The sequence below is a fragment of the Dermacentor albipictus genome, chromosome 3 (genome assembly GCF_038994185.2).
Source record: "Dermacentor albipictus isolate Rhodes 1998 colony chromosome 3, USDA_Dalb.pri_finalv2, whole genome shotgun sequence".
NCBI classification, from domain to species: domain Eukaryota; kingdom Metazoa; phylum Arthropoda; class Arachnida; order Ixodida; family Ixodidae; genus Dermacentor; species Dermacentor albipictus.
Window position 1 is genome coordinate 118,684,874 of NC_091823.1, and position 19,432 is coordinate 118,704,305.

Genomic DNA, 19,432 nt, shown 5'->3' on the forward strand with positions numbered 1-19,432 from the left:
CTTCCTAACCTTTTCTCTGCAGTTGTTCGAGGGTTCCTCAGTGGGGTCATCAAACAGGGTCAATATCCTTAACATTGATCGCCAAGGAGGGTGCCAGTTACCGCCTTCAGCTCATGCATGACACTTACTCTGCTGTTAGTAAAAATTTCACTGTCATGGACAGAGCCAGGCAAGCTTGCCACGACGTCGAAAAACTGAAGCTCGGGCTCCAAGACCACCTGTAAAAGCAAAACAATGATTTCAGACAGTGGCAAATGGGCTGACGTATTGCGTGTACACAGATGCCATGTACAGTTGTCTACACACGTGTCAACACTGCTCAACATGACTGGGCTTCCTCTGAAGGCGGGCGCTGTGAGCGCGTGACCAGAAAGGACGCACAGCGCATTGGCTCTGTGGATTTTCAATCGCAGCTGCGGATTATTGCATTCTACCCCTGCGAATCCTGCACCATCGGCTTGGCAATGCGTTTCGGCACCCCTGGATGCCTTTTTAGCCAGATCCCGGACGGCATGCATTGTCCGATGGATATCTAATATAGGTCCGTATATCTGGAGCCGAGCACAGAGATCCACCGGACATACAGCGACCATCCTTAAATGGACGTCGCGAGCGAAGCATCGACTAGACGTTTGCGGTACTACTAGAGATTTAGCTTGAGCGTTTTTACGGCCAGCGGAATGGACGAGTGCAGACGCCACTGCGCACGTCGCTGGGCTGGCCAGCATTTTTACGGAGCAAAGCTTATGCCCGCTGGGAAGCCCTCTCCAGCAGAGCGATAGGCAGCTCGCGGGCATGTATGGGTATTAAAAATGGCAGCCATCAACACAAGCATCGGCGCAGCTGCGTTGTCGATGGCGACCACAGCTCAGGCCCGTTTACAAGTTAAGAAGGCACAGACATTCTTCACAGCTGAGGAAGACTTGTCTTTTGCGTGAGGTGGCAGCGACGAGGCCGTTTAGAAATGAGCATAAATGGATCGAAGTTGTGCGCATTGTGAAACATGTGGTGGGCCGTGAACTTACAGTGTGCGGAGCAAAAGACTGCGTGGATTTACTAATCGGAGATTGGCGACAGCAGGATGCCAAGAACCTTAAAAGGCGAGTTTTATTTCTGCACAACTAAAATGCCGGGCAAACTGATAGGCAGTCATTAATTGACGTGCATGCTCTTTTCACATTAATCAGGTCTGGTACTCAAGAGCAATACGTGGAGAAGGAACAAATTCTCCAAGACCTCTCCGACTACGTCTGGACAATCAATTATGAGCCGAGGATAACCCCCAAGAAGTGGGGGTATCATGAACAGAAAATGACCCCCCAACACCGGACTGTTCAGCTTCCGTGTCCCTAACAAATCCACGGGAAGGTGCGACGTTGTTGCAGGAAGTGACTGGCTACAGCAGTAATCCTAGCAGGGCTGCCGACCCAAGTTGCAAAACTGAATCAACACATGGTAAGTATTACCATGCGTGCGTCTAACCTTGCATGTTGTCGCTTTCGATTTTCTCTGCTGAAATATAAAAGCGCTTATGAGTGGTAATTGTTGCGGGTATTCTATGCACTGTAAATAAGTTCAATAAATCAGAGCAGTTGAGTGCGTCAGCCTTTCATATTGAAAGTCTTTAAAGCTCACTTCACTCATCATTACCGTGAACGTCCTTATTGTTTTGTTGCTTTGGCTGTTAGCCTTCAAACATAACCCGCGCAAAAATTGGCAGATCAAATTGCGTTGAATTTTTCAGTTCGCTTGCTTTCGAGAATGGCTCGTAAATAAAACAACACAAACATTGAAATGCAATTGACATGAAACCTTATGCAGTCTTTCTAAACCGAGTCGATCACAGTCAGTGCTACGCGGCTGGCCTTGGATGAGTGATTTCGCGATGATACAGCAGCAGGAATGAAAAGCCGCACTCACGCGTTGCTCCTTGCTGATGCAGCCGAGGTCGATTCCCTTTTTCTTTTTATTCTCTATTGAAAAGCGCTGAGTTCAGCTGCACACTCGATCAGTTAAATTGTGTTCAATAGAGAAGGTATTCCACTGGCTTCAAGGAAATTTTACCGATTCTAGGATATCTGTGAGCGCCCGCTAGATTGCTGTTCAAGAATTCGACCCAGTGAACATGCCTCATCACTTCATTTTGCGTTAAAATTATCCAAGCGTTACTGCGACTGGAGCTCTTTGGCACGAGTTCTCGATTGACAGAATAGAGATCTATTGGTCATATATGAGCGATTTGCCTGATACTTTACTGTGAAGGCGCGCCCAGGACGGGCTAGGCCTTGAACACTTAGATCCAGGCCAGGCTTCAGCTTAGGACTTAAGCCCGATAAATAATTTAGTTCCGTGAGTTCCTTTGAAGGGAACTTAGCATGCTTAATAACTGAAAGTAAACCATGCCAGGAGTTCGCAAAGCGAAGGGCAATGATTGCCAACAATAATAACACTGATTTTAATGTGGGCTCACCTAATTGTGCAAATGCTGAGGCTTGTAAGAATTAACAGTCGATATACATTGCTTATCTGTGCGAATGAAAAGCAGCTCCTAGGAAGGCTGCTACATTTTTGTCCCTACCTTTCTTTACACGTTAGAACCACAATCCCCGGCTGCTCCTCAATATGTAGGAGCCGGATCCTCCAGAGACCTCGGCTGCTGCAGCTGCTGCTGCTGCTGGTGGTGACTGTTCCGAGCAACATATGCAGGGACAAGTGCATAACCAGCACTCTGCAAATGTCAGTCCAGAGCAGCAACACATCCCCGCCAGGCGAACGCAGCCACAGCCCACAAATGGAACGGACCATGGAGGAGAGTGCCAGCCTGCAGCTGGCCGACAAGTTCTTCCCGTCACCACTAGAGGTATTTGAAGGAATATTTTAACTGTGCAAACACTAAGGATTTGCTGAGTTGAAACGCCATTTGCGACGCTTACTCACAGTTGTTTCTTTAATCCACACAAGACACGTTCTTTTAACAAACAACCAAATTTGCGTAACTTACGCAACACAGAGGAACCTTTAAACAAATGTGTCTTCTACTAACTAGCTCTACGCACGCGTACTAGAGAAGTCAGAATACGGCTGCCCTCGACACACACGAGCTACCCAGTCATAAACCTTCCGCTTCCTTCTGCTCGCACAGGACATGCGCTAAAGGAACTAGGAGCTCTTCTCAGTGCAAATCACGCACTTACTGAAAACCTACGCGGTTAACCTTAGAAAATAAAAAAAACGCTTATTAAAAAAAAAGGTTAACTAAAACACACGCACGCCGCAGGGGCGTCTACGTCAGCAGGCATTTAGTGTGTTGCGACATCACGTACCCGAGCACACAAGGGTTGGACCCTTCCGTGTGTAGCCGTGTCCGAGGAAAGGGGGATCCTGGAGGTTGAGCCGATGCCGGGTGTTCGGACCTTTAAGGCCCCTCGGCGGAGGCAACAAACCTCTTTGGCCTCTGCTTCACGTAGATGGCAACCCCGGACTGACCCACCCGGGGGCAATCGGCAGTCGCCTTTTCCAGTCCTCCTCTCCAATCTTTGTCTTTCTCTCCCACTTTTCCATCTTTCCTGTCTTCTCTTCACTTCTTTTACTTCCGTATTTCCTGGCGGCAAGGGTTATCCTGGTGTAATTATCCAACCTTGGGTACTTATAGTAGGTTATAGTGGCGATGCATGGCTGGCGTCTGCAGGTACTTTCCCGACCTTGTAGCGTCCCCTTGTTGGGCTCGGTGGTGGGTGGCCACCATCGCTGCCGAATTACGAAACTTTGTATGGCAAACGCTTTTCCCCCACTGCCTGATCACTCCCTGAAGAGGGGGCGCACCAATGAACAATTCAACTTTTTTATGCAACCGAAAGTCTCCTTTCCTAAATACCACATTGTCCACAGTAAGCACGAAATGAAGACAGTCCGAATGATATCACCATTTCTAGTTGCCAAATCTATCACAGAAGCAATAGGCCCAGGTTATAAAGTAACGAAGATGGGAAGTGGCGATCTTCTACTCGAAGTTCGCAACAAGCCACAGTATGACAAACTGTCAAAACTTGTAGCATTTGGGGACATTCCCGTTTCTGTAGGCCCACACAGGTCGATGAACACAGTGCGCGGTGTGATCTCGCAAGATGACCTTCTCTAACTTACCGAAAGCGAATTATTAGAAGGATGGCAAGAGCAGAACGTCGTCAAGGTACAAAGGATAAAAATAAGGCGAGTTGACAAAGAAATACCATCTAGGCACATAATCATCACTTTTGGAACTAGCAACTTACCAGACTCAATAGAAACAGGATACTGCAAACTCCGTGTAAGGCCATACATTCCTAACCCACGCCGATGCTTCAAGTGTCAGCGGTTCGGGCACGGTTCGCAAAGCTGCCGAGGGCGCACTACTTGTGCAAAATGTGCATTAAATGAGCACTCGTCCGACACTTGCAAATCCACCATCCGTTGCGCTAACTGTGAAGGGGATGTATCACCTCGCATACTCTCATTCTTGTCCATCCTGGAAAAAAGAAAAACAAATAATCGAAATCAAAGTAAAAATGAACCTTTCCTTCCAAGAGGCGCGCAAACGCTTCTCCATCAATCAATCTAGTCCAGCCTACACCGATGTGGCACGTCGGGGGGCAGCGCTACATCCTTTGGCAGCCGCCCAAGTCACACGGAGTGTGACGGCGGTCACGCCATCAGCCCCCCCCCCCCCCGCCCCCGGCTGGAAACGCCAGCGCTGTACCGGCCCCCAGCAGACCTTCGGGCCTGTTGGGCCCAAGGCCACTGCGCGTGCAGATAGGCCCACCGCCCCCGCGAACGTGCCCGCTGCGCAGGCACTATCCACCGCCTCAGACGAGGTGATGGATACAAATACAAATTCGGCGTCTCAGACGCCGAAGGAACGGCGCAGCTCCCTCGAGCGCGCCCGGAAGATCGAGAGATCTCGTTTCACGGGGCCTGGAAAGGTCTCGTGAGATAATCTAATCCATATTTCTTAGACACACAGCACAAAACACATACATTATGGATACACAGATAATACAATGGAACGTCAGGGGTTTACTCCACAACCTAGACGACATTAAGGAACTCTTACATAAGTACAGTCCAAAGGTGCTGTGTGTCCAAGAAACACATCTTAATCCTTCACGCACGAACTTTCTCTGGCAGTATACTGTTTATCGAAAAGATGATGATGATGATGAGTGGTGTTTAATGGCGCAAGGGCCAGGTTTGGCCAAAGAGCGCCATGACAGGTGGTAATGTTGACGATGTGTTGTGGGTGACGTGCATAATGAACTCATCATGGTAGGTGAGATATGGCTGTAAAAGGGCCTAAAACTTCCGCGGTAAGTGGAGTAGAATACATAGGTGCTAAAATAATGATGATGACTAGGGTGTGATATGGGCTATGGCAATGGACTTTCGTTAAAACATGATGCAATAAAACTTAACACTGACAAGAGAGTTTCAAGAGAGCCCTTGAATGCAGGGCTGTTAGTCGTGTGCTTAAAAGTTACCTGGCCAGATCATTTTCAGTGTGTCCGTTTCGGCTAAAAACTCTAAGACTGTTTGCAGGTTAAAAAGAGGTTCATCGCTAAGAAAAAATGCAGGGTGAAGGGGTAAATTCTCGCGATATGCAGCAGGGAAATACTTTTTCCTCTCTGTTTCTCTTGCAGGGCACTCAATAAGAGCATGGAGGACAGTGAGATTATAGCCGCACTTAGCACAAGTTGGAGGATCGCCCCCAGTCAAGAGATGAGAGTGGGTGCCGTATGTGTGGCCTATCCTTAATCGGCAGAGAAGTACTTCCTTGTACCTTGCTATTTTCCCATTTATCCAGTTCCCCAGTTTTGGCTTTATTATATGAAGCTTATTCATTTTTTGTGTATCCCATTCGCCCTGCCAGTGATTCCTCAATTTACTGCGTAGAAAGGGTTTTAGGTCTGTGGCAGGGATGGAGATATTTGAATCTGCATCGCTAAAAATTACTGACCTAGCACTTTCGTCAGCAGCTTCGTTGCCTTTTATACCTTTGTGACCAGGTACCCAGCATATTATAATCGATTGATTGCACATATATGTGGAACATAACAAGCTATACAGCTCATTAAAAACCGAGTTCTTATGCTTTTGTAAGCTAATTAGGGCTCTCACTACACTTAATGAGTCTGTAAATACAACAGCCTTAGCGATATTTTTTAGCTGTATGTGTTGAATAGCCTTAAGTATGGCGTATGCTTCCGCTGTAAAGATACTGGTGTGTGGGTTTAGTGGTCCAGATGTTGAAAGTGAGGGTCCCAGAGCTGCGTAAGCAACACCAGTTGGAGACTTCAAAGCATCTGTGTAAAATTCATCACATGAGTACTTTTCCTTGAGTTCTATAAAATGCGAATATATGTGTGCCTCCGGGGCTCGTTTCGATATTTCTAAGAAAGAGATGTCGCATTGGATAGTCTGCCACTCCCAAGGCGGTGGAAGCCATGTAGGAGCCATTAAGTCATTGTGTAAAAGAGGGACCCCTGTTTTTTCTGATAGTGCTTCCAACCGGAGGGACAGAGGAGGCCTAGTGGCTGGGCGGTTACGAAACAGCCTAGCAGTGGACAAGTCACATATAGTGAAATGACAAGGATGTTTAACATCTGACCTAACTTTAAGGGCATAGGAGAAAGTTAAATATGTCCTTTGGTAGTGCAACGACCATTCGTTTGACTCGACGTAGAGGCTTTGCACAGGGCTAGTCCTAAAGGCGCCTGTAGCAAGGCGGATACCTAAGTGGTGAATGGGATCAAGCATTTTCAGAGCACTAGGTCCGGCAGAATTGTAGACTATTGCTCCGTAGTCAAGGCGAGTTAATATTAGACTTTTGTAGAGCTTTAAAAGGCACCGCCTGTCGCTTCCCCAAGATGTACGTGACAAGAGCTTCAGCAAGTTCATAGACTTGAGGCACTTTGATTTCAGATACTTCAAGTGTGGTACAAAAGTTAGCTTACTGTCTAAAAGGATTCCTAGAAATTTGTGTTCATGGCTCACAGATAGCCGTTCTCCATTTAGATCTATTGTGGGGTCCGCAATTATGCCTCTCTTGTTAGAAAATAGGACGCATGTACTTTTTTGTGGGTTTAGTTTGAAACCGTTCTGGTCCGCCCACTTAGATAATTTATTTATACAAAGCTGTACTTGTCGCTCGCAGATACTTAAGTTACATGATTTGAAACCTATCTGGATGTCATCCACATATACGGAATAAAACATAGTGTGTGGTATGGCAGTCTGGATAGCGTTCATTTTGACAATAAAAAGAGTACAGCTCAGCACGCCGCCTTGTGGAACACCAGCCTCTTGCGTAAATGGACGAGACAAGACGTTACCAACTCTAACACGGAACGTGCGATTGGAGAGGTAACTCTGAATCACGTTCAGCAAGTTGCCTCGAACTCCCATTTCAGACAGGTCACGGAGGATTCCATAGCGCCAGGTTGTATCATACGCCTTTTCCATATCTAAAAATACTGATAGAAAAAATTGTTTGTGGACAAAGGCATCTCGGATATTTGTCTCGATGCGGACAAGGTGATCTGTTGTGGATCTACCCTCCCGAAAACCGCACTGAAATGGATCGAGTATCTTGTTGCTCTCAAGAAAATGGATGAGGCGACGGTTAATCATTTTCTCAAACAGTTTGCATAGACAACTAGTCAGAGCTATGGGCCTGTAACTGTTGCATGAGGAAGGGTCCTTGCCCTCTTTGAGGATAGGAATCACGATTGCTTCTTTCCAGGCAGAAGGAATGTAGCCGGCAGAGAACATGGAATTGAAGAGTGACAGTAGTGTTTCTTGGGTTTCAGGGTGTAAGTGTCTCATCATCTCATACACTATTCTGTCACTTCCTGGAGCGGACTTGTTGCAACAGTTCAGTGAGGCCTGGAACTCAGCCATACTAAATGGACGATTGTATGGTTCATTTGATGTGCTTTTCCGACCCAAATGCAGCTGTTCTGCTAGTCGCTGGTATTTTAGGAATGTTTCTGTGTAATGGGCTGCACTAGAAATTTGCTCGAAATGTGCTCCTAGACAATCTGCCTGATCCTCCAGAGTGTCTCCTTGTGTATTCAATAAAGGTAAGGGGTGAGTTTCGCGGCCTTTTATTTTGTTAACCCTGCTCCAGGCTTTTCGTTCGTCTGTATACGAGTTAATGCTGTTTATGTAGTTTTTCCAACTTTCGCGTTTAGCGCGGCGGCGCGTTCTTCTACCTTGCGACTTGATCGCCTTGAAGTTAATCAGATTCTCTGTGGTTGGTAAGTTACGGAGGAGGTTCCAAGCCTTGTTTTGCTTTTTCCTGGCTTCCCTACACTCCTCATTCCACCATGGGATACGTCGTTTCGAGGGCGAACCATTTGTTTGGGGAATGCATACCGATGCAGCCTCAATAATGAACGCTGTTATGTACGCTACTGCGTCGTCTAAGCTAAGTTCAGAGATATCATTCCAGGGCAGCTGCGTTAGTTCGCGAAACTTTGTCCAGTCGGCTGAGTCGACTTTCCATCGAGGAAGATGTGCATGACAATCACTTTGTTTTTTAAGGTTTAGAACGATGGGGAAGTGATCACTGCCATAAGGGTTATTAATGACATCCCACTGGAGATATGGCACAATGGTACTAGACGCTATGCTTAGGTCTATCGAAGAAAATGTTTTATGTGTAGGGCTGTAAAATGTTGGCTTTTTCTTGTTAAGCAAGCAGGAACTTGAAGTGAACAGGATGTTTTCTATAAGCCGTCCTCTCGCATCACAGCGCGAATCCCCCCACAGTGTGCTATGTGCGTTTAGATCACCGACGACAATGTAAGGGTGACGAAGCTCATCAATAAAGCTTTGAAATGTTGCGCTAGAGAGTTGATAACTTGGGGGGATATATACAGACGTGATGATAACTAGTTTATTGAATAGAACTGCTTGGATAGCAACTGCCTCAAGAGGAGTTCGGAGTTGCAGTTGCCGACAAGCAACGCCTCTGTCTACTATTATTGCTACACCACCGGACGATGCAACAGCATCATCTCGGTCCTTCCGGAAAATAGCGTATTGCATAAGAAAGTTTGTCTGCGTAGATTTAAGATGTGTCTCCTGAACACACAGCACCTTTGGATTGTATTTGTGTAAGAGTTCTTTGATATCATCGAGGTTGTGGATCAGGCCTCTCATGTTCCAATGTAATATTTGTGTATCCATCTTGTTTGTGTTTATGTGCTGTGTGTCAAGAGATATCACTTAGGTTGGTTCAAGGGACCTTTCCAGGCCCCTTGATGCGGGGTATTTCTTTTTTGTTGGCGCGCTCCAGGGAGCAACGCCGTGCCTTCGGCGTCTCAGACGCCGGAGAAGTTTTTGTTACATCCATCGCCTCGTCAGAGGCGCTGGATGACGCCCGCTCAGCGGGCACGCGCGGGGGTTTTTCGGGCCTGTCTGCGCGAGCAGTGGCCCTGGGACCGGCAGGCTCGGAGGTCTGCTGGCCCTTCGTCGTAGGGGGCGGAAGAGCCGTGGCTGCTCCCACCAGGGGGGCTGATGGCGTAACCGCCGTCACACTCCGTGTGACTTGCGCGGCCGCCTGAAGATGTAGCGCTGCCCCCCGGCGCGCCACATAGGTGTAAGAAGGACTGGACTGATTTTGGAGTGCGAAACGCTTACGTGCCTCTGGAAATGATAGGTTCAGTTTTACTTTCAGTTCTATGATTTGTTTCTCTTTTTTCCAAGTAGGGCATGATCGAGAGTAGGCGGGGTGGTCTCCTTCACAGTTGGCACAATGGTTTGTTGATGTACAGATGTCCGAAGCGTGTTCAGAAGAACTACACTTCGCACAAGTAGCACGTCCTTTGCAGTTCTGTGACCCATGCCCAAAGCGCTGACACTTGAAACATCGACGTGGATTTGGGATATACGGTCTCACGCGAAGCTTACAGTAACCGGTTTCTATTGTTTCAGGTAGGTTGCAGGTTCCGAAAGTAATGATTATGTGTTTGGTAGGAATTTGCTTGTCATCTCGCCTCAATGTTATTCTTTGAACTTTGACTACGTTTTGGTCTTGCCATCCTTCAAGCAGTTCGCTTTCGCTCAGTTCAAGGAGGTCATCTTCTGAGACGACCCCGCGCACTGTGTTCATTGATCTGTGTGGGCCCACTGAGACGGGAATTTCCCCAAATGCTACAACTTTCGACAGTTTGTCATACTGCACTTTGTCGCGGAGTTCCAGAAGAAGATCGCCACTTCCCATCTTCGTTACTTTATAGCCTGGGCCAATTGCTTCAGTGAGAGATTTAGCTACAACAAATGGTGAGATCATTCTGACTGTTTTCTTATCGTTCTGACTATGTACAACGTGGTATTTTGGGAAAGATTGTTTTGGCTGCATAAAGAAAGTGAAAGTCTCATCGGTGTGCCCCCTCTTCAGGGAGCGATCAGGTAGCGGAGGAAAGTTATTTGCCATATAGAGCAGGGAAATTCGGCGGCGATGGTGGCCACCCACCACCGAGCCCAACAAGGGGACGCTACAAGGTTGGAAGAATACCTGCAGACGCCAGCCATGCATCGCCGCTATAACCTAATATATATATACCCAAGGGAGGATATATTACACACGGTTAACCCTAGCCGCCAGGAAATACGGAAGTAATAAGAAGTGAAGAGAACACAGGAAAGATGGAAAAGTGGGAGAGAAAGACGAAGATTGGAGAGGAGGACAGGAAAAGGCGACTGCCGATTTCCCCCGGGTGGGTCAGTCCGGGAGTGCCGTCTATGTGAAGCAGAGGCCAAAGGGGTGTGTTGCCTCCGCCGGGGGGCCTTAAAGGTCCAAACACCCAGCATCGGCTCAACCCCCAGGATCCCCTTTTCCCCAGACACGGCGAAGCCGCGCACGGCTACACGCGGGAGGGTCCAACCCTTGTGTGCTCGGGTACGGTTTATCGAAAAGACCGCAACGACGCCCTCACCTCGTCTGGCGGCGTGGCAATAATAGTAGATAAGGGTGTTGCTTGCCGGCAACTAAAGCTTAAAACAACTCTAGAGGCAGTTGCAGTCTGTGCGGTACTGTTTAATAAACTGATCACAATTACCTCTGTATACATCCCCCCGAACTACCGACTTTCAAAAACAGAATTTCACACTTTTATCTATGAACTGCCCGAACCATACATTGTCGGAGATTTTAATGCACACAACACCCTTTGGGGAAGCCGTCGCTGTGATGCCAGAGGACGCTTAGTTGAAAACTTCCTCCTCACTACAGATGCTTGCTTGCTTAATGGGAAAGAACCTACATTTTACAGTATCGCAAACAAAACATTCTGATCTATTGATTTAAGCATCGCATCGAGTTTACTCTTGCCGCATCTAGAGTGGAACGTAATTAGGAATCCCTACGGGAGTGATCATTTCCCCGTTGTCATAAAACTAACAAAAGGTGATGAGTGCTCTACACATGACTCCCGGTGGAAAGTCGATTGTGCCGACTGAACATGATACAGGGACATGACACATTTGACTTGGAATGATATCTGTAATCTTTCTATCGAAGATGCAGTGGCATATTTCATGGCGTTCATAGTTGATGCGGTGTTAATATGTATCCCCGTAACAAATGGATCGTCCTGCAAGCGACATGTTCTATGGTGGAACGAGGACTGCAAAAAGGCACATAGAAATCAAAATAAAGCTTGGGACAACCTTCGAGACTCTCCAACTAGGGAGAATTTGATTATTTTCAAGAAAATAAAGTCTGAGGGTAGAAGAACGTGGCGCCGTGGCCAAAGGGAAAGCTGGCAGAGATATATTTCTAGCATTAACTCTTATACTGACGAACGAAAAGCATGGAACAGAGTGAATAAAATCAAAGGTCGGCAAACTCATCCTCTACCATTAGTAAACACACAAGGAAATACTCTTCAGGACCAAGCTGACTCACTAGGGGCACATTTTGAAAACATTTCTAGCTCATTGCATTACTCCGATGTATTCCTTAGATACCAGCAACAAGCTGAGAGACTGCCTCTCGACCTAAAAGGAAAGAGCAATGAATCCTACAACTGTCCTTTTAATATGGCGGAATTTCAGGCTGCACTACATAGTTGTAATAAATCAGCTCCTGGAACCGATCGAATAATTTACGAGATGATTCAACACCTACATCCCAAAGCACACAAAACACTCCTCTCTCTTTTCAACGCCATATTTTCTGCCTGCTACATCCCGTCAGCCTTGAGGCGAGCAGTCACAATCCCTATTCTGAAAGAGGGCAAGGACCCGTCTTTGGCCAGCAGCTATAGGCCTATAGCCCTAACAAGCTGCCTATGCAAATTTTTTGAGAAAATTACTAACCGTCACCTGGTGCATTTTCTTGAAAGTAACAAGATACTAGATCCCTTGCAGTGCGGCTTCAGGGAACATAGATCCACAACAGATCAACTTGTACGTGTCGAGACAAATATCCGGGATGCCTTTGTGCACAAACAGTTTTTCTTATCAGTATTTTTAGACATGGATAAAGCATAGGATACTACTTGGCGTTTTGGAATCCTTCGTGATCTAGCTGGAATGGGCGTTCGAGGCAACTTGCTAAAGGTGATTCAAAGTTATCTGTGCAACCGCACATTTCATGTTCGGATCGGTAACGTCCTCTCTCGTCTATTTACTCAAGAAACAGGTGTGCCACAAGGTGGAGTACTGAGCTGTACTTTATTTCTTGTAAAAATGAATTAGCTCCACACCATAATACTACGTACAATGTTCTATTCTGTATACATGAATGATATCCAAATAGGTTACAAGTCATGCAACCTTAGCATTTGCGAGTGACAAGTGCAGCTTGGCCTGAATACCGTATTTACTCGCATAATGATCGCACTTTTTTTGTCAGAAAAATTAAAGCAAATTCAGGGGTGCGATCATTACGCAGGTTAAATTTCCATTTTTTTTTTCGTCCGCGTTTGCTGCGGGATGCGAGATTGCGGGTGCGGGACACCAAAACAAAAATGGCGGCTAGCGGAGCGAGCCGAACGCGATTTTTTTTTCTTCTCGTGAGTACATTGCGTGCATTGAAACAGTTTCTTCCGTATTAGTGATGAATAATATCATTAATATCGGCAAGTTTGCGGCAATAACGTAGCCATGTCCACTTTGAGGGGACAGAAATAGGTGGGCGCGCTTAGCTGCCAGTGACAGAAACACATGACGGGCATGCTGCGGAAACTGCGGCATCTGTCTTCACTACTTTCCGCTAAGGGTGGGCGAATATCTTAGCTGTGTTACAAGCGTCGGCGTATGAATAGGGTACACTTTTAACGTATCAGAGTAAACGTGGCTACTATCATTGCCGCGCGCGATTTGTTGCATGCTCACGAGTGCAAAAGCAGATGAAAATAATCGAAATGCGCCTTTATTGTTTTTGTTGACATCAGCCATTATAAAGCCAACCCATAATAAAGGCAAGTTTGGTTGTACCTCATTTTGTCATGGAAGTGCGGAAAGTGATGAAAGTAATGAAATGAGGCATCTACTTAAGAATGTTTAGTGCGTGCAGGCCGCTTGGCTTATCTTGAAGAGTCGTTCGCGTAGCATTTGACAGGTGGTAAGCGCGATCATTATTCGCTAGACTTAGCACACGACATATCGCTGCGGCAAGTTCGGGGTGCGATCATTACGCAAGAAATAAAAAAAATCGAATTTTGACGACAAATTTTAGGGGTGCGATCATTACGCGAGTGCGATCATTATGCGAGTAAATACGGTAAGTTGTCTAAGTGGGCAGAACAGAACGGCTTTAAACTAAACCCTGAAAAAAGTACATGCATTCTCTTCTCCAATAAGAGAGGTGTAATAAGGGAGCCCATTATTGACCTTAATGGAGAACAGCTATCTGTGAGTCATTAACATAAATTTCTAGGCCTCATTTTAGACTCTAAATTAACTTTTATTCCACACTTAAAATATTTGAAACTGAAGTGCTTGAGGACAATGAATCTACTGAAGCTCTTGTCCCGCACATCTTGGGGAAGTGACAGAAGGTGCCTCTTGAGCTTGTACAAAAGTATTTTATGATCACGCCTTGACTACGGAGCCATTGTGTATAACTCTGCCATGCCTAGTGCTTTGAAGATGCTCGATGCCGTCCACCACTTGGGTATCCGTCTTGCTACTGGTGCGTTCAGGACTAGCCCCATAGAAAGCCTGTATGCTGAATCGAACGAATGGTCCCTACATCTTCAAAGAACATATTTAAGTCTTTCTTACGCCCTCAAAGTGAAATCAGATTTCCATCATCTATGTCATTCAGTTATTCACGACCTGTCTACAGCTAGGCGTTTCCGTAACCGCCCAGGCACTAGACCTCCTCTGTCCCTTCGATTGGAAGCACTGTCTGAAGAAACGGGCGCATCGATTGTAGAGAATGTCATAATGGCAACTACGCGCCTTCCACCGCCTTGGGAGTGGAAGACTATCGAATGTGACGTGTCGTTTGCAGAAATGTCAAAACGAGCACCTGAGGCACACATACGCTCACATTTTCTTGAGCTTCAGGAGAAGTATTCTTGTGCTGAATTTTACACGGTTGCCTCTTCTGGTGTTGCTTACACAGCACTAGGACCAGCATTTTTAATATCCGGTGCACTCAACCCACATACATGTATTTTTACAGCGGAAGCGTATGCAATACTCTCTTCAGTAAAGCACATCAAGCAAACAAATCTGACTAGGGCTATTGTGTTCACAGACTCATTGAGTGTAGTCCGAGCCCTAATGAATATATGTATACATAAAAACACTGTCTTTAATGAACTGCCTACATCGCTATGCTCAGCTTATAGTGCTAAACAAATGATCATCCTATGCTGGGTACCTGGCCACAGTGGTATAAAAGGCAACGAAGCTGCTGACGAGAAAGCTACTTCAGTAGCTTTTAGTGACACGGACATAAACATACCCATCCCAGCCACAGATCTTAAAGCATACTTAGGTCACAAGATGAAAATACACTGGCAGCTACAATGGAATGCTCAGATATCAAATAAACTGCACTTGATAAAACCCAAATTAGGATATTGGGTATCAGAGAGATCACGATATAACGAAGTGCTTCTTTGCCGATTAAGAATAGGGCGCACTTACGGCACTCACTCTTACCTCTTGACTGGGGGGTATCCTCCCACTTGTGGTAAGTGTGGCCAAAATCTCACAATCCTGCACGGTCTTATTCAATGCCCTGCAATAGAAGCACAGAGAAAAAGGTATTTCATTTCTGCATATCGTTAAAATATTCTTCAGCCGAAACTTTTTCTCAGCAATGAACCACTTTTTAATCCGAAACTAGTTTTAGAGTTTTTAGCTGAAACAGACACTCTGGAAATCATTTGGCCAGGGCATTTTTAGCGCACGTATAACAGCCCCTGTACTCAAAGGCTTTCTTGAAGCTGAAGTGTCAATGTTTTGTTTTATTGCGTCATGCTTTTAACTAAACCCCATTACCATAGCCCACAGCACTACTTAGTGTCATTATTTTAGCAACTATATATTCTACGCCATCCACAGCAACAGATTTTAGGCCTTTTTACAGCCACGTCACATATACCATGAGAAATTCATTATCTACACCATTCACAATACACCGTTAACATCACCTTTGTCATGGCGCCCTTGCGCCATAAAACACCACAAATCATCAAAACACACGCGCGCTACGATAGGTTTCTCACCGATAACCTTGACACTCAGGTTACTCACACACAAAAAGGAAAGCCTATCTACTCATTAACTAACAACTCGCGATACTACCTGTTTACAAAAACGCATCTTTCAAATCTCAAGCATCTCTAACAAAACACAAAAAAAGCTCATACTTTTACATATTGAAAGAAACTTAAATCACGAAAATTATCCGATTCTCAAAATAAAACAAAACAACATGTTTCACTTCTACGGAAGTTGCCTTTGCCTCCCGTTTCAAATGTTTATGACTGACTCATACTTTGAGCCGTACTCGAGGGGGTTGCGGTCCGAAAGCTACTCTGGCTACCGAGGAACAACAAAAGGGCTGACTCACCATCAGCTCCTCCAAGACGTTACAGTCTCCTGCCAATTTGCGTCCCTAAGCCCCGCTTTCATCAGGACCTCGATTGACCGTGTCGCTACTTCCCACCTGGTCTCGTCTTGCCACCTTGCGCTTCTTCGTACTGCACGCTGAGCTTCGAAAAGAACTATGGAACGACGAGGAATGTAACTGCCCCGTGCCCTTTGTCCGCGTCCATGCAGAACATGCTTCTCGGTCTCCATTTTACCGGTGGCTCGAACCTGTTGGGTGCGTCAACATCGTCAACGACGACCGCACCTTTCTTCTCCCCGCGCCTTGGGTTTTCGCGCCTCGTGACCTTTTTGGTTGCGCTGCCTTATCTACGGCTGCCCGATTTTTACCGCGCTTCTTTCTGCGGCGCTTTCTCTTTGTTCTCGCTTTCATGTCGCCTTCTCACGCCTCATGCTGGCCGTTACACATTTCGTCGGCCCGGATCAGTCTCTTACCCGCACAGTCTGAATGATCCTTAACTAAATCATTGCTGTCGTGATGACCTAGACTGGCGGAGAGCTGCACCGATCTCTGAACCATGCAGTGGTCTTCCCTTGAGCTACGGGGCTCGCCATCCTGAGAACTACTCTCAACTGCATCGTCCAGCTCGCACTTTACTTCGACACGCAGATCTGACTTGACATGGGTGCTCGCGTCTGTCAAGTCCGCAGCATTCTGTACCTCGCTAACGACCTCGCTACCATGAGATGCGAAGCACACGCGCGGTAACTGTGCCAATTTGTTCACAGCTGGCCTAGCTGTCTCTACAGTCCTCTGTTGGCACAGCACCTCGTCGCTCTCACTCTGGCCTTTAACGGCCTCTGTTGCTACTAAGGCTTCGTTAGCTGCTAGCACTTCGAGTTCACCTGTGAACGTGCTGCTACTCTCACAGGTGCTACTACTTGCCTCAGCTTTTGAGCAAAATCTGCTATCTACTTCCCACTTTCGCTGCGTCCAGCCTACAGATTTCTCAAGCCGCTGAGGACTTCGTGCGCTTAACTGCTGCAAATACTCGATCTGTTTCTTTACTGCTGCAATTTCTTTTTCAACTTCCTTCCGTTTTTGCTCACGCTCTTGACGTTTTCGCTCGCACTCTTGGCATTCTTGCTTAATTGATTCCTGTTCCTGTTTTTTTCTTAGAATTCGGTTACCTAGGTTTTCGATTATTTTCAAATCATTGCTACTTGCGAGAATGGTTTTCCGAATTTCTGCTTCCGTCAAGTCCTTCTCTACGTCTACCTCGAGCTCTTCACACAACCACAACAGGTCAGCCCTCGTCAAACACATTAAGACCATGGTCACTGCTTTAAGCTTTGGCTCTGCAGTCACACAATACTTGTTGCGATACTCACGCAAATCAGAATACAGTGAAATCTCGTTGATACGATTCGGCTAAATACGTTTTTCGGCACAATACGTTTTTTTTTCGTTCCCGGCCGATGCCCTATAGAGGTAAATGCATTTTTGTACGGCTAATACGATCGTATTTCCACGTCGGTTTGGATAATACGATCCCAGAAACGTCTTCTGTATGATGATAACATCAGAGCCAGTCCTTTGAAGCGGGTGGGCAGAGCTACTGAAAGTAACATCGAGCGAAACGACAGGCACGGCGGACTAAAGACGCGGCGACTCGCGCTTTGTATGCTCGAGGCTTGGCCTGGCTCGGCTCGGCTAGAGTCCGGCCGTGCTTCTGCACAGCGCCTGCAGCAGTGTGGCGGCCTCTGGGAGCAATTTTCGCAAGCTCGCACACCAAACACACTGAAGGTTTTTAGTGCCATCTATTCTAAGACATAGTACTCACGGTAAAATCACGTGACCAAGAAGCAGTGATTGGCGCATGCAATGACGATGCTGTAGGCTTTGTTGGCTTTGTGCTTGCCATTTCTCGTTGCCATTTTGGTGTTTCAAGCGTTCAGCTTGCACTTCGCCCTTATCGTTTCTTCTGTTTTGGTGCCGCATTTCACCCGTGCGCTTCACCATGTCTAGAAAGCGTAAAGCGTTATCGCTGAAAGAAAAACTCGACGTCCTAGCAAAAGTCGACGAAAATCCGCAGAAGAAACGTGTCGACCTGGCACGCGAACTTTGTTTGCCTGTCTCCACGCTGAACACGATCGTCGGCAAGCGAGAAGAAATTCAGAAGAACATTCAAGTCTTCGGCGCCGGCGTGAAGCAAACAAGGGGCGCCCAGCATGGCAAGAAGGAAGAGGTTCTTCTGGCATGGTTCAGGGAAGTAAGGGCGGCGGGCGTGAACGTGGACGGGACAGTTGTTCGCGAGAGAGCTGATGAGATAGCACTCTCGTTGGGCATCGAAGATTTTAAAGCTTCGGGCGGGTGGCTTCATCGTTTTAAAACACGGCATGGCCTGTCGTATAAAACCGTTTCCGGCGAAGGGAAGTCTGCCGACCAAGATCAGGTCTCCAACTGGCTTTCGACTCTGCCGGCGGTGATTGCTCAGTACCAGCCAAGGGACGTGTTCAACGCAGATGAAGCTGGGTTGTTCATCAATCTTCAGCCCGAGAAAAGTCTCAGCATAAAAGGTGAGACGTGTCAAGGCAGAAAAAAAAGCAAAGAAAGAGTCACCGTATTGTTGTGCTGCAACGCTGATGGAACCGAGAAGCTCAAGCCTACTGTCATTGGCAAATACTGGAAGCCACGCTGCTTTTCGCCTAACCCACGCGTTCCTGTCATTTATAAAGCGAATAAGAAGGCATGGATGACCGGAGCCTTTTTCACAGAGTTCCTCACATTACTGGATGCCCGGATGCGTGCCGCGAACCGTAGAATTCTTCTGGTTCTCGACAATTGTGCCGCGCACCCTGTCGATACTTCGTGGCTGCAAAACGTAAAAGTAATTTTCCTGCCGACCAACTGCACCAGCCACTTGCAGCCCCTAGATGCAGGAATCATTAGAAACATGAAATTTCACTTTAGGAGCTTGTTGATCAGACGCTTTTTGGCCAAGATTGACCGGAAAGATGCCAGCTTGAAGGTGGATCTTCTTGATGCCATCCATTTTCTGGCGATGTCATGGGATCGCGTCAAACCTGACACCATCGCCAACTGCTTCAAGAAGTGTGGCTTTTTTTGTGCACCTGGCGATACTGAGGAAAATGGAGATGACGGCGCAGAGATTGACATCCCGGACTGGGGTGACCTCAATGTCGACACGTCTCCGGAAGAGTTTGTATCGGCGGACGACCAACTGGCGACGTGTGAATTGCGCACCGTCCAAGACATCATTGCAGATGTTACCACTGAAGAGGAGAGCGACGACGATGAAAACCAAGACGCCGGAGATTGCAGCAGCGATCGGAGATGGCAGCAGCACTGACG

At 46.9% G+C, this 19,432-nt stretch overlaps 1 protein-coding gene across 17 annotated transcripts in view; it reads right to left on the minus strand.

Annotated features, from left to right (window-relative positions):
- The window catches only part of LOC135914190 (gastrula zinc finger protein XlCGF52.1-like), a 200,387-nt gene that overhangs the window by 54,234 nt on the left and 126,721 nt on the right, over window positions 1-19,432 (minus strand). For 9 of the 17 annotated variants that reach the window (XR_011512877.1, XM_070535977.1, XM_070535976.1 and 6 more), the window contains one exon: window positions 129-218. The exons of 4 other annotated variants lie outside the window; for them this stretch is intronic. Coding sequence is in view for 8 of the 13 variants with exons in the window: in XM_070535977.1 (XP_070392078.1) it covers window positions 129-218 (90 nt within the window). In the remaining 5 variants the exon portion in view is untranslated. Of the gene's footprint in view, window positions 1-9; window positions 219-2,578; window positions 2,828-4,271; window positions 4,505-15,162; window positions 15,242-19,432 lie in introns of all 17 variants that reach the window. 4 more of the 17 variants (XR_011512881.1, XR_011512876.1, XR_011512882.1 and 1 more) reach the window with 3 other exon arrangements.